Below are 15,136 nucleotides of genomic sequence, written 5' to 3'. Positions count from 1 at the left end.
TCAAAGATCCTAGTGGATGGGAGATAATTAGGCTAGGTAAAATCATGGGAAAAATGTTAAAAGAAGGCAAGGCATTGTCCATTAAATCTTGATAAGATTGAGTTTGACTTGAGGACATTTTTTTCTTTTCCAGCCGTAGACATTGTAGAAGGAGAGCTGTGTTACTCTATGATAGCCAATAATCAAAGTTGATAGGATGTTTTCAGAATAAATTTCATTGAAGAGCATAAGCTTTCATAAGCTACAATTCACTTCTTCAGAAACTTGAGGTGACTAATGTAGGAATTAAATTAAGATGAGGTGGGGAGAGGAATTCAAATGAAGAGAATATGCTTATGTCATAGAGGTTACATGTCAGACAAATTTCAAGTATCTTTATCAATTAAAAATTGCAATGCATTAAAAGCCCATTGGGATCCTTAGACCTGCTAGGATTGTCTTAAAGTAGCCATTTTGGAAAAAAAAGAAATATGAGTAGTCCAAACAAAGTAGAGATTGTTAAACTCATATGCATCAAAAGATTTCAGCTATCTCATAAGGTCTCAGCAAACAAATTACATGAAAGCATTTTAAAAATCACAATTTAGCTTCAGAATAATAGAGACAGACTATGATGAATATTAGACTTGGAAACCTTGTCTAAAGATTTTGATCGAAAGATATAAGAGAAGAAAGTGGGTTTATGTTTTTTCCAAGTTTGCCCATCAATAAACTGCAGGGAGTTTCATCTTTACCTTCTTGTTAGAATATAACTACCATATTTACATCTCAAAGTGATGCCAAAGCTTGGGAAAAAAGGTAGCTGAGGGCAGACATCAAAGCAGGTATTGTTAAAGCCAAACCAGAGATGTTAAGATAATGAAGCTTCCATACTGAGTAGGAGTCAAAAAGAAGCCAAATAGTTTTTGTTGTTGTTGCAGTTGTTGGCAAGATTAATAGTGCAGCAATACCTGTAAATGTAGCCCATTCAGTCTTCTTTAGATAAAGTGCTTACTAACATCAAAGCCTTTAATATGTTTCATGCACTTTTAACTCGAAACGCAGCATCTAGTATGTTTTATTTAATTCCCATTCACTGGTCTGTGTGAACTAAAATACAGATAACAGATAACTTTTAATAATAATAATAATAATTAATACAGATAACCTTTCTTTTTTTTCCCCATTCAAATTATATTCTTTCTTTAATGAAAGATTGTCTTCCTCTTTTTCTTTCTTTGTGATGTATGCGAATGTGCTTGAGACAGAGACAGAAATTTTCTTTGCAAGCTCTTTGGAAGAGCTTTATAGCTCCTGCTGCCTTAAGAAAGTTCAAAACATTCTTAAAGATCCATCTCATCCTGGGCACCCTTTTTTTTTGAACTATTACCATCTGGCAGTCGGTACAGGATAATAAAAACAAGGACAAATAGGCTGAAAAACAGCTTCTATCCCAGGGCAGTAACTCTATTGAATAGAGCAATATTAATGCAATATCGGTTTTCAATTCAATTGTATAGAATGTGAAGGATGTGTGTTTGTGTTTTATTTTTATAATTATAATGTACACTGAAGATGGCATTTAATTTCATTGTACGAGGTGCAATGACAATAAACTAAACTAAACTAAACTAAACTAACCAATGATTTCCAGTTTACATTCTCTCCATGCCTAAAATACATACTATACATAGACTCCTTCTCCAAAACTGCCATCCTACTTGGTTCCAATGCAGCAGCAAGAACAAAACAAGCCATATGATGGCAATGAGATTGTTGAGCCAAAATAAGGATCCTATCTTATTTCTGTTTGAATGAAATCAGAATCAAGAATTATAATGGGAATGTTTAATGGCATTTCATCATAGGTCCAAACTGCCTTCCCAAAATACACATAAGCAGCACAGGTAATAAGATAAAATTCTCTGGGACACAACAAAATAATGACCTACACGTTGAATAATAGCCTCTCTAGCACTTGTTTCTGGACACATCCCAGTAGAAAGAGCTGAAGCTATTACAAAACTGTGCCACCAAAGCCCAACTCTAGCAGATAACCTAGAAATATATCAGTGGTATCAAAAGCTCCAAGAGACCCAGAGAATTATTAGGGTTACTCTCCCCATCTAGTTCCAGTGTAGGACAATCACTAAAAGAAAAATCAATTATTATCAAGGAGACAATCCCACCTGCTGATTTCATCAGGCAAGAATGGTAAGGAATAAGCAAAGGAATTCTCATGTCTCTGCGTACAGTAACTGTCCACATCCTTAAGATCTACAAGATAAAAACAATCCACATGCATGGAATGAGCAATTGCCATGATCATCTTCTTGGCTATCTGGAATCCACATTGTGGCAATTCTGATCGCTCTATCAGAATTGAATATGCATAAGAATATGCATAAGAGCACCAGCGTGCCTACTGTCCCTATCCTAATGTTCCCTTTAATTGTATTAATTTTATGCATTCAATTCATGCTTATACATACATACATACATACATATATATATACTATCTAATATGTGCTCGAAAAAAATAAAATAAATAAATAAAAATAAAAAATAAATCTGCAAATAATAATGAAAACTGCTCCAAGTATTCATTTGAATATCCCATTTTCTCTGCCCTAGCACTTTCAAGGAGAGCATACATATGATCTAGAAAAATATTAATGGCTTATGCTGTGCAAATACAACAGAAATAACGAAGTAAGCCTTCTTTGCTTCATCTTCTGTTCCAGAGTTGGAATTCAATGACTGATTCCATTTCTATCCAATAAGCATTATTATTATGCTTTTCAACTTGTATATCATGATGTACAAAATTAAGACCATCATTCATTTACTCCGTTCTCATTAAAATGTCAGATCAGACTGGCTTCATGATTTTAAAAAAAGTGATTAGTGCTGGGATGTATGCTTCACATATACTGTACACACCCATACACAGTCACTGCCTAAATGACCTGTACTAAAGCAACCTTCCCTTGAGCCAGAAACTATGTGCCTTTATAATCCAATCTCAAAAATTCCATTTCTGGGAAACATGATTGACTTCAGGTGCATCTGCATGCTAACAATTATCTGGGCATGTTTCAATTAGTTATATCACATCTTGACTAATGAAAAGTGTTTTATGTTGGGAATTGCTATGACTTATGTTCTTGCATCAGAGATCCAGCCATTTAATGGCAGCATGCCATCATTTTGGGCTTATCTTCGGCTGTTAACCAGTGCAAGATACAAGGAAGGAAAGAGCTGTGCTGGTTAAGTATTTTACTAAATACAATTAAACATGTTGGTGTCATCCCTGAAAAGCCTAAAGAACTTAGAGTCCAAGAGAGGGATTCTCTCCCCTTCTATGAGTCTGATTGTAAATGAAGATCTGTAGAAATGGCCCTTTTGATAATTTCCTACTATCAAAGAGTCACTTATCTTACATGTGAAAGAAAGCTGTTAAGGTTGCATTTGGAAGGACATCTTCTAAGTACGAATTCATTTTAATTTTTCACTTTTAAAAATTTCCAGTTCTGTATTTCAATTCTTTTTTTCAGTTGCTTTGGGATCTCCAAAATAGAAATGCAACATGTTGAACCAGATATTTGGATGACTCATTTTTCTTCTTCTTTTGCAGATCCAAGCTTTCAATATTGAAAACAATGTGTTTTCCTACGCAAGCGACTGCACATCATTTTTTACACCTGGAATTTGGATGGGTCTGGTCACCTCCCTAATTTTATTATTGATCCTTACCTATGGAATCCACATGATTATGAATCTTACCACCAACAGTAGATTTGATGACCCCAAAGGTCCAGCTCTTTCAGTCCCTCAAACAGAGTAACTACAAAATTGTAGTTTGGAAGAGTGTAGTTTCTCTGCCATTGGCTGGGCTATCTAAAGCTGTTGAGTTAGCTGAGTTTAATAAGTCCAGGGCTTCTGAGGGTATCAGTTAATTTATACTTGCTATGGGAGGAATCATATGCAAAGAATTAAAAATATGAGTTGCTTTGAAAAATGTGGGTTTTTTTATATAGGACACAATACAGTAATACTTCTGCCACCCTTCATTCTCCTCTTAATAATTATCAAAATTAAAATTTTGAGGCAAATCTGAGATTATTCATAGTTGTTGCCAATTATTAAAGAGATCAGTCTCTAGTGTCAGCTTTATAAATGGAATTTTTAAAACCTGTTATGCAGGTATTTAAGAAATGATTTAAGCAAGGTCTTATTAAGAAAATGTACATTGAGATTAAAAATTCATCCTAAACACATTTTAACAGAAAAGTAAGATCTATATTTTTTTAAAAAACAAACACTTTCTTATATCTTTTTAAATATAACATTCATGTCTAATGTTGCGATCAGATGAAATAGAGGAAATACTGCCAATTTCCTTTTTTAAAAAAATACTGGGTATTAAAGCTCCTGTTATGCAAATATATTCCTAACTGCAGATTCCAAGGTTGCTTTTTCTAATCATTTTATTGGAGTGTTTTGCAGCCCAAATAATGATATGAATTTGAGGCAGTCATATCCAAACTGCACATTTTGTACTGCTGAAAAAGAAATGAAGATAATTGTGTAACTATCACTTAACAATTATTTTTTTCATTTGCCACTTTTTATTCAGATGTGAGGCTACTATGAATGGGTTTTAAAATGATGACTACTAGTTATTTATTTATTTATTTATTTATTTTATCATATTTGTATACCGCCCTACTCCCGGAGGACTCAGGGCGGTGAACAGCCAAGATAAAAATACAAATAACATGCAAAAGTTAAAAACTATTAAAAATAGATTAAATAATTTGGGCTCAAAAAACAAGTTTAAGACATCCAATTTATGTAAAACATTTAAAACCCAATTTAAAAGGGAGAGTTAGGCCAGACCAGCCTGTTGGAATAAAAACGTTTTTAGGGCGCGGCGGAAGATGCGTAAGTCTTGGATCCTCCGTACCTCTGGGGGGAGCTCATTCCAGATGGCAGGTACCCCCACAGAGAAGGCTCTCCCCCTGGGGGCCGCCAGTCGACATTGTTTGGCCGACGGCACCCTGAGGAACCCCTCTCTATGGGAGCGAACTGGTCGGTGAGAGGCTACTGGTGGCAGAAGGCGGTCTCGTAAGTACCCTGGTCCTGAGCCATGGAGCGCTCTAAAGGTGGTAACCAAAACCTTGAAGCGCACCCGGAAGACCACTGGGAGCCAGTGCAGCTCGCGCAGGAGGGGGGTCACATGGGAGCGCCATGTCGCTCCCGTCACCACCCGCGCGGCCGCATTCTGGACCAGTTGGAGCCTCCGGGTGCTCCTCAAGGGGAGCCCCATGTAGAGAGCATTGCAATAGTCCAGGCATGAGGTGACAAGGGTGTGAGTGACCGTGCGTAACGAGTCCCGATCCAGAAAGGGACGCAACTGGCGAATCAGGCGAACCTGATAAAAAGTCCTCCTGGCCACGGCCACCATATGCTCTTCTAAAGACAGCCATGAGTCCAGGAGGACGTCCAAGTTGTGAATCCCATCTGTGGGGGCCAGCGACTCGCCCCCAATAGTCAGTGATGGCGCCAACTGACTATATCGGGACGTCGGAAACCACAGCCACTCGGTCTTGGATGGGTTGAGCCTGAGTCTGTTCCTCCCCATCCAGATCCGTACGGCCTCCAGGCACCGGGACATCACCTCGAGGGCATCATTGGGGTGGTCTGGGGTGGAGATGTACAGCTGGGTGTCATCAGCGTACTGATGGTACTTCACCCCAAAACCACGGATGATCTCACCCAGCGGCTTCACATAAATGTTGAACAGAAGGGGCGAGAGGACCGATCCTTGCGGCACCCCACATACAAGGGGCCTCGTGGTCGACCTTTGCCCCCGTCAACACAGACTGTGACCGGTTGGAGAGAAAGGAGGAGAACCACTGTAAAACAGTGCCCCCCACCCCCAACCCTTCCAACCGGTGCAGCATGATACCATGGTCGATGGTATCAAAAGCCGCTGAGAGGTCTAATAGGACCAGGACAGAGGAGCAGCCCCTATCCCGAGCCCTCCAGAGATCATCAACCAATGTGACCAATGCCGTCTCCGTGCTGTACCTGGGCCTGAAGCCTGACTGGAACGGATCTAGATAAGTCGATTCATCCAGGTACTGAGGCAGCTGTCTTGCAACTACACTCTCAACAACCTTCGCAACAAAGCAAAGGTTGGAGACTGGACGATAATTTGCTAACACAGCCGGGTCCAGTTGAAAGAAAACATCCCTCTAGCGATTGACCAGATTTTTTTTAGCCCAGCCTTTTTCAGAAAGGCACAGGATCATATTTACAGTACCAACATCCTCAAGCTTGCACCTCAATTTTACTTTAATTTTTCATCCATTCTCTTTCTTATTCCTTCAAGAAGTAGTAAAAGAGAATGGCACAATAATTTAAAACAATGTTAAAATGTTAAGATAAACTCAAAGGAGTAGGATTCGACACATTTGTATTTCAAAACAGGGATATTTGAAGTGGGAAGCCAAAAAATAGAAACATTACTGTTTCAGAATTTTGTTCAGGATTCCAGTGATCCTTTAATAATGAAGGGTCAGCATAAATACATTAATTTAGGACAGTGAATTCAAGCCCCACTTTAGGCATGAAAACTGATTAGATGACTTTGGTCAGTTACTTTGTCTCAGCCTAACCCATCTCACAGGGTTGTTGTTATGGGAGGAAATAGAAGACAAGTGTTAGATATGTTTGCCACCTTGAGTTATTTATAAAAAGTAATAATGGTGAGATTTATTTTTTTTTAAAAAAATATGTTTAATGAATGAAAGCTGCAGTAAGAGCAGTCAACCAATGGAGTAGATTGCTTCATACAAATGATACATTCCTCTTCACTGGAGGTTAGATGACCATCTATCCAGAATGCTTTAGCAGTGAGCAATGAGTTGACCAAGATGACATGTAAAGTCCTTCCCAACACCTGTTCTATGGATCTCTTACTAATAAACAGTTCAGCTTGAAAGATGCCTAGACATACCAAGCCATGTCCTAGTTTCACTGAACAACTCACACAATTTCTTCACATACATATCTTGACTAGCCAGGGTCTAACTTTGTGCTGCCTCTATAAAATGTCTTTTTTCGTCCTTCTTTTAGTCAGAAAAGCCCTTCTCAGACTGAAGACAAAATTTTACCCATAAACTATATAAAACCTCTGTGTTGTATCTGTTTCCTCTGCATACACATCTGAGGAAGATTTATTTTCATGCTTCTGTTTAATGAGACTTGAGGGTGGGTGAGGGAATGCTGGATGGTTTTAATTTTACTTAGTCTGAATAGCCTTGTGTTCTTTACTTATCTGCTGTCAATTAATATTCCATGCCAATTTACAATTAAAGGTGCATTGGATTACTTTATTAGTTAGGCATACTGACACATTTACACAGCCAGCATCTTATTTTATTTTACAGAAAAAATATAATCTATTTTGACACTGTGGTATCTATTCATTTCCTGGGTAGAAGCCCTTCAAGCAATATTTTGAAGCAGAGCAATATATTCGTAATTCTTACAGGGTAAACTGAAGGGGACACAGGAGATAGCATATCTCAGAAATTAATGTGCCAGCCTCTGGCTCTGCTAATAAGACACTTGCAATTTCTTCCCAACAAGAGAACAAAATTGAAAGTTGTCATAAGGAGACCATTTTCTCATAGTGTTGGTGGTACAAATCAATGACATACCGAATACATACTTATTGTGAACTTCTGACCACAAGAGGGAAATAAAGTAAGCATAAATAGTTGTCTATCACTCTGCCTGCTTTTGGTCTTTGTCAGCCCTTCAAGTTAGTCCAGACAAGAAGGAAGAAACCATGAGTACTAACACTATTGTAAGATTACAGCAACAGAATCTTGCAAGTCTGAAAGAATTTCTGCATTCCCTTACTTTTACTTTCCAAACAACTAGAGAGGGTCCCTTCTGAGACACTCCATACCCCTTTTCCTTCTGTGGGCTGAGACACCTTTTATTTGATTGTTGACTAGTCTGCGGCTCTTCTTTCTGACCCCCAAGATCATTCCCACATTCCATTACAGTCTTAGAGTTTGCATATCTGTGGTCACTTTATTTTGCTATTCTTCCCACATACCATGAGCACATGCCCTTAGTCTTCCTAGCAAGATATGGTTACTAGACACTAGCTTTGCATATACCTATCACGCATTCATTGTAAATAAATGTCCTTAACTTCTTATTATTATAAAACCTACTTTACAAATAGTTGTTCAGACTGATTCCAACTTTTGGGAACTCCCACATACCACCCACGTAGAATGCTTAACCTCCAATAGTTATGAACAGAAATAATCACACTGGGTTATGCATAATGAGCACTGGGACATGTTGGGGTGTCAGGTTTTCAAAGAGGATCCCAGGTGTCATTATCCCATTTATTTATGATAAGACCTTTTTTGTCATTTGTGGGTTTCCGAAAAAAAAGAATTCCAGGTTAACCTTTCTCTAAGGTAATTGTATTAGAGCAGTGTTTCTCAACCTTGGAAGCTTGAAGATGGATGGACTTCAACTCCCAGAATCCCCCAGCCAGCGCTGCTGGCTGGGGGATTCTGGGAGTTGTAGTCCACTCATCTTCAAGCTACCAAGGTTGAGAAACACTGTATTAGAGAATGATCTAGAACAGGGGTCTCCAGCCTTGGCAACTTTAAGACTTGTGAACTTCAACTCTCTCAGAGTTGAAGTCCACAAGTCTTAAAGTTGCCAAGCTTGGAAACCCCTGATCTAGAAGTAGGGCAAATAGCCAGTTTGGTGCTGTGCTTAAGGCACCAGGCTAGAAACCAGGAAATCGTGAGTTCTAGTCTGCCTTAGGCGTGAAAACCAGCTGTCTGACCAGTCACTAACTCTCAGCCCTACTTTTTCTTGTGGAGAAAATAGGAGGAGGAAGGAGCTATGTTCTCCACCCTGAGTTATTTATAAAAATAATATTAAAAAATCTTTAAAATATAGATAAAATCAATTTTAAAAACCTTTAAAAATAGAGAAGAAGCAAAGAGAAGAAGAAATGGCAAGATGGCTGCAAGCAGGGCTCAGGTATTTCAATGGAAACACACACAACCAAGAGCTCTCTCAACCCATAAGAAAGCAAGCAAGCAAACAAACAATTTCAATATCAGAATTAAGTAAACGAAGTCCACCCTTGGCTTCCTCTTCCTGAAAATTGAACTCAGTTCACTTCTTCTGCCATGAAGTAAAATAAATACTTTCTTGTAATTTGTCTGTTATCCCTAGTTTCCTTTCCACAGGATTATTGACACAGTTTTGGAGAGGACTCCAAGGGGCAGCAGGGATAGGTAAGAGTACTGGATTATATGGATCAAACAATGCAGGTTCGCAAAAGCAGAATTCACAGACATCTGCAGCAATATTGAGAAAAAGAAAATGCTTACTCAGCAACCAGGGTCAAAATAGCCTTTGGTCTGGCATACATTGCATGCTTCCTATTACAGGAGGTAATATATAACAAAAGATATCCAGAATAACTAACAGTTGAATGTAAATGAGACAAAGGGTAAAGCATTGTTGCATTTTACTGGAATTTTGGAAGTGCTGAGACCAACATAGGTAAGCTGAGGTTACTGAATACTAGCATGATTATTATACAATAGCATAATCTAGTAATGCTTAATAATAAGAGACCTGGGTATTTAGGACCAATTACCAGTTTATTAGAAAATTCTGTCTTGAGTAATATAATCAATGTTGTCTTGCTCTGTTTTTGATCTTCTATTCGCTAAGAATCTTTGGAGAGTTTGAGGGAGTAGCCAAGCATTATTGACAGTCTTATCTTGTTATTGGATCCTGGACTGAACGGCATGTCATTATGTTTTAGCTTGGAGAAAACTTATACACATCATTGACTTGTACATGTAATATAATAGTTTAGCATGCTCATTTAATAAAGTATATCTTGTTTTATTTCTGATTATGCCATTGTATACAGAGATCATACATAGCTGAAGCACAATGCTTATAGTATCACAGCTTGAACAATTGTAGCTGTTGGAGTCGGTAATGTGAAGATGCTATAGGTTATCTTTCCCTAAATATCTGGCTCACAGTCCCAGAAATAGACTGGGTGAAACTATGTTTAAGCAGGGATGGGCAGGTTTACCTCCTCTACATATTTCACCCGGCCTGTTAATTACTTCTCTCCCACACAAGTCTTTCCTGCCAAACCAACTTGGACAGAGCAAAATAAAAAGAAGATGGGAAAATCTGGCCTACTCATTAAAGATCTAGTTCTTTTCTGGGTAAATTTCAAAGTGGGAAGCAAATGAACCTTAAGACTTACACAGATTTTTTTTTTTAATACAAGAAGCTGCCTGAAGACAAAGCAGGTATTCCAGCATCCCACAAGATTTTCTCTTCCCCAGACACAAGCTCAGAAAAATCAATAGGGGTTCTGGTAGCATGGAAGGAAGTCCATGAGAAATGGACAATTAAAGGATTTGACTATCTAGAATACCAGTCAACCTTGCTAGAGTTTAAGAGTTGTGGACAAATTATTTTTCATATTTTTTTGTTATAATATGCGTCCGTAGCATCATTAAAGAATAATAAAATAAAATTGTTATTGAATTAGTCATTTGACTATATCTAAACTATGAAACTAATACAAATATACAAGCAGATACAAAGGAAACAACAGGGCATATTCACAGTAAGTCATTACTCCTCCACTGATCTAAACATTCCATCCTTTTGGAAATGTCCTTTGACAAGTAGTCCTCCTAGTGATATGCAGATTCATTTCATGAAAAAAGTAAGTTTCTCTTCAGTGGCCCTTTTTTAGTTTTTAAATAAGAATCTAAATAATCAGCTCTTTCTGCAGAGTACAGTTTGCAGTCAAAAAGAATACTTCAAAGTCTTCAATGGCTGGTGCACCACAAATTACACCATCTCCTTTCAAAGGAAACTTCATGAAACTTTCCATATCTTACTATAGAGTTCAGTTGTTTGAAATGAGCTCTAGAAAGAATTCTTGAGATTTTGAGCCATATAAACTGTTAAAATGTTTTGGGTTTTTTTCTGACTGGGAGCCCAATCTGTGTTGAGTCAAGTTGAGCCAATCACTTCAAAGACTTAACATATTTTAACTCCTGCAATATCATCCTGGGCAGACTCTTTGAAGGTTTTGTTTTGTTTTGTTTGACTTTTAGATCTGTTTGGACTGGGAATTGGATGGAGAATCCATATTGTGAGATGACATTTGAAAGTTGGGCAGCCCATTAAGGAATAGATAGAATTACAATGTTAATTGCATTTCCCGTTATTAGTTAATATGTACCATAAACTATTCTCTTCATAACATTGTTCATCCTGTCTTTGTCCTCCATTTTATTTCCGAGTTGACCTATTCTATCAGATTATCCCAAAAAGACTTTGCCAACTGTAAATAGCATCATCCCCCCACTTACACTTTTTTGAAAAACAAGCAGTAATCGAGAAGGAAAACACCCCTCTGGGGATGGGGATTTTTAAAGTCACCCTCCACCTTTCCATCAGCAGGTGGCAGTCAGATGACATTTTTCGTCTAATGGATTCATCAGACTCTCCTTCCCCTGACCTTTTTGAGCAAATAAAAAGGTGCAATAAAAACAGGCACCTGGAAAATTAAAGAACAAGTATTGACCTCTCCATCTGTTTTAAGGACTGGTCTCAATGAAGGAGACCAGTCCTTTCCAATCTGAATAGGGAGGCAGTAAAACCATTGTTGAAAGGATGTAGCCATCTGCAAGAGATGGAGTTAGCCGTCTTTACTTATCCACAGGATTAAATATTCAGAACTCAACTTGCATTTGGATACCCCAAAATATGGTAGTAGGCCCCATGCATAATTTGAGCTAATCTGAGCAATCACTCATAATTGGATAAAACTCTTTGATCCTTGGATTTTAGGAGGAGACGGACATTTCCAGAACCTGATAATCATTAATCTAATTAATTAGATAAATGATATCTAACCCCTCTAAAATAAATGCCATGGGACACATTAAATCTTCCATTACAATCAATGATATATAAAAAAGTTTACTTAGCATTATTTTTACTGCATTCAATGAGCTAATTCCCAAATAAGCACATATAAAGTTAGAATTTTTCAATGTGACTTCTAATTTTATGTTGGATTTCTAATTTTATGTTTATTATTAATTGTGACCTCACAATTAATAATATACAACATCAAAAAATACACTGTGGGTTCATGTATTCTGCACAGAGTTTGGAAATGTCTCTCAATGCCTCTTCTAACATTATTCCTAAATTGTAAATGTTTAATGTTATAGAAGAATGAAAGAAGACAATCAGTTTATTTTGTGATCACCTGTTGTATAATATAAATACAGAAAAATGTTTTTGATCAACAAAACCAGGGACACAGAAGCTGTATAAATAAAACAGAAAAGCTACTGTGAACAATAAAAGGAAATCTTAGGAACTCAAGAATGCCAGGAGATAAATAAATGTCAGAAAACAAGCGGAAAAATTACAACCATAAAAAACTTTAAAATTGTTGAAAACTGAAAGCATCACTCTATGAAAAATCATTGTAGTGCTTAAGACAAACAAACACAAACCCTAAAATGTAATTGAATCTCTATGTTTTTTAACACAGCGGGAAACAAAGTCAGAGAAATATAGATTCAGTGGACTTCAATCTTTAACTTCTAGAACCTGATGTTTTTCTTTTTTAAAAATATTACTTATTGTTTTATCATAAAAAATAAAACAGAAAAAAGAAAAGCAAACAAACATAATGAAACAAAACAAAAGCATACATTCAACACTAGCAACAACAAGAAAGAAAAAATAGTTTATTATCTCAAACACTTAAATAAAATTGGATTACTTTTTATATTATGTTTAACATAATGTAACATAATCGAGGAGGAGGAAGAATTATTACTGTGTGAACGTGTGCCATTTCTGTCTCAGTATTCTTTAAGGTGAAGGTGGGGTTTACTTAATTTAAAAAAAAAACCAAATTGTTTAGTTTCTAAATCTTACAAAGTTTGGTATAAAGGCAACCGACTTTATATGATGCAGGGGATTGCAGCTATGCCTCCCAGATGTTTATTACAAAACATATATACATTTACACACACATACATACACCACACACACATGTACACATAGATACATACACATACGTATATATAGGACTATATATAGGACTGGCTAATGCTTTGGAGTCATCAAGTCTAACATCCTACCAAGTTCAGGAAACCATTGACTATGGTTGCCACATATTTCCTTTTTCGACTTTGGTGGTGTCATCTTGATTAGGACATGTTGTACTAAGACTGAACTCAGAAATGGAAAAGGTAATAAATTTATGGTACCAAAAGTAAAGAAAAATTTTTTGTACTTCAGCCCTTATTATCACTATTCACCTTTTGCCAAGACACAGCTATGTCCAGTGTTTCTTGGGTATGATAAGGTCATAGGGAATGGGAAGAAAGGAAAATGCACAGTCTGTGATGATACAACCAGGCAATTCTGTCACTGAACACTAGATTTTCCCAGATAATATATTATCTATTCTGTGTAGAATGCCACTAGCATTTCCTGATTCTTCTCAACTTACAAAATGCTAACATGTTTTGCAATACATTTGCATACGTATATATTACATAATTGATCCTTACTTCTAGAGCCAATGTCTGAACAATTATTGTTTTAAATCTAATAAATTTACACAATAAAAAATAAACACAGAAAGGAGTTTAAAAAATAAAGGAAGGAAGGAGGGAGGGAAGGAAGGAAGGAAGGAAGGAAGGAAGGAAGGAAGGAAGGAAGGAAGGAAGGAAGGAAGGAAGGAAGGAAGGTAGGTGAAGGAGTTGAAAGCATTAGACATCAAGACAATTGTGAAAGTTTCAAAACAGCTGAAGTAACTTAAGAGATAAGTTCTATTAAATTAAACAAAGATAGCAGTGTAACTAGGGAGAAATTTAAAAAAAGGGTCACTGTTTAAATACTAAAATGTACTAGATGTAATACCATGAGTAACAGTAACCAAAGAACATGAGTGTCCAATTGGATATGAGAAAAAAGTAGGAATTATTGACAGAAGATGAAATGGAGGAAAAGGCTTCAAATATTTTTCATTGTAATTGTGAAGTACTACAGTAGCTTTCTTTAACCTGATTTCCTGAATATATGACATTTATCTGTGACTAGATAAACAGTGATCATGTCTACATATGATGACATATGTAGGTGAAAGGAAATGATTTATTGGGATTTATTTCAGAAAAACATCCACTTAGGTTCATCTAAAAATGGCCATTATTTTACATAGATAACTTAACCACACGGGAACTGTTAGATCAGGCGCAGGAAATGAAGACGTGACCAGCTCGATACATTAAGTAACTTTATTAGCTACAAAATAAAACAAGACAAGACTGGCTGCGCGTTGCCGGGGCTCTCCTTATATTCGCTCCGGCAGTCGCACCGCCCCTGACAGGGATTCAAACTTTCCCGCCCGATGGCTGGCAGCCAATCCGGGCGGATGTCCTTATAAGGACATAACACTCCTCCCCTCTTAGTCCGGGAACTGTCAATTCTCATCAATGAAAGTCACGTAATCACGCAGGTACGTAGGACGCCTCGGCACCCTAGTTGACCTGCGCGGTCTCACTTCTTCCTCGTCCCCGACCTGGACGGACGGGGCTCCTGTGTCTCCTGGTTCCCTCCCTGGAACCGGGCTCGGTTCGGCTGGCAAGTGTGCAGGGTCACCCTCAGCGCCTCCGGCCGGACCGCAGGCCTTGGATGGCTGGTTCTGGTGGTCTTCCTCCTGGCCTGTGGATCTATCGTCTCGTCGCGGTTGCTCGGTTCCGATCCGTCTGAGTCTCGGTAAGTCCCAGGCTGTCACTTGCTCCTCCCCGGTCTCCCGGGCGCTGCGGTTCGGCTGCGGTTCGGCTTGTTGAAGTCTGGGGGGTGGTTCGGATCGGTGCCCTCGGGTCCGGTCTGCCAGCTGTGGGTGGTGTTGGCTCGTGTCGTGCTGTCCGACCTCGCAGGGGTGGCGCAGGTCCCCTTGGTCGGGCTGGCGTTGGCCTACCCCGTCGGGTTGGCGGTGGTCGGCCTG

At 38.1% G+C, this 15,136-nt stretch overlaps 1 protein-coding gene across 2 annotated transcripts in view; it reads left to right on the top strand.

Annotated features, from left to right (window-relative positions):
• The window catches only part of LOC117673621 (V-type proton ATPase subunit S1-like), a 64,061-nt gene extending 59,957 nt beyond the window's left edge, over positions 1–4,104 (top strand). For both annotated transcript variants that reach the window (XM_034431097.3, XM_034431098.3), the window contains exon 10: positions 3,617–4,104. In XM_034431097.3, the coding sequence (XP_034286988.2) occupies positions 3,617–3,826 (210 nt within the window). In that variant the 3' untranslated portion in view covers positions 3,827–4,104. The remainder of the gene's footprint in view (positions 1–3,616) is intronic.
• The last annotated feature ends 11,032 nt before the right edge of the window (positions 4,105–15,136 follow it).

The sequence above is a fragment of the Pantherophis guttatus genome, chromosome 7 (genome assembly GCF_059756535.1).
Source record: "Pantherophis guttatus breed Tessera chromosome 7, ASM5975653v1, whole genome shotgun sequence".
NCBI classification, from domain to species: domain Eukaryota; kingdom Metazoa; phylum Chordata; class Lepidosauria; order Squamata; family Colubridae; genus Pantherophis; species Pantherophis guttatus.
This window is presented reverse-complemented; position numbering and strand designations above follow the sequence as displayed.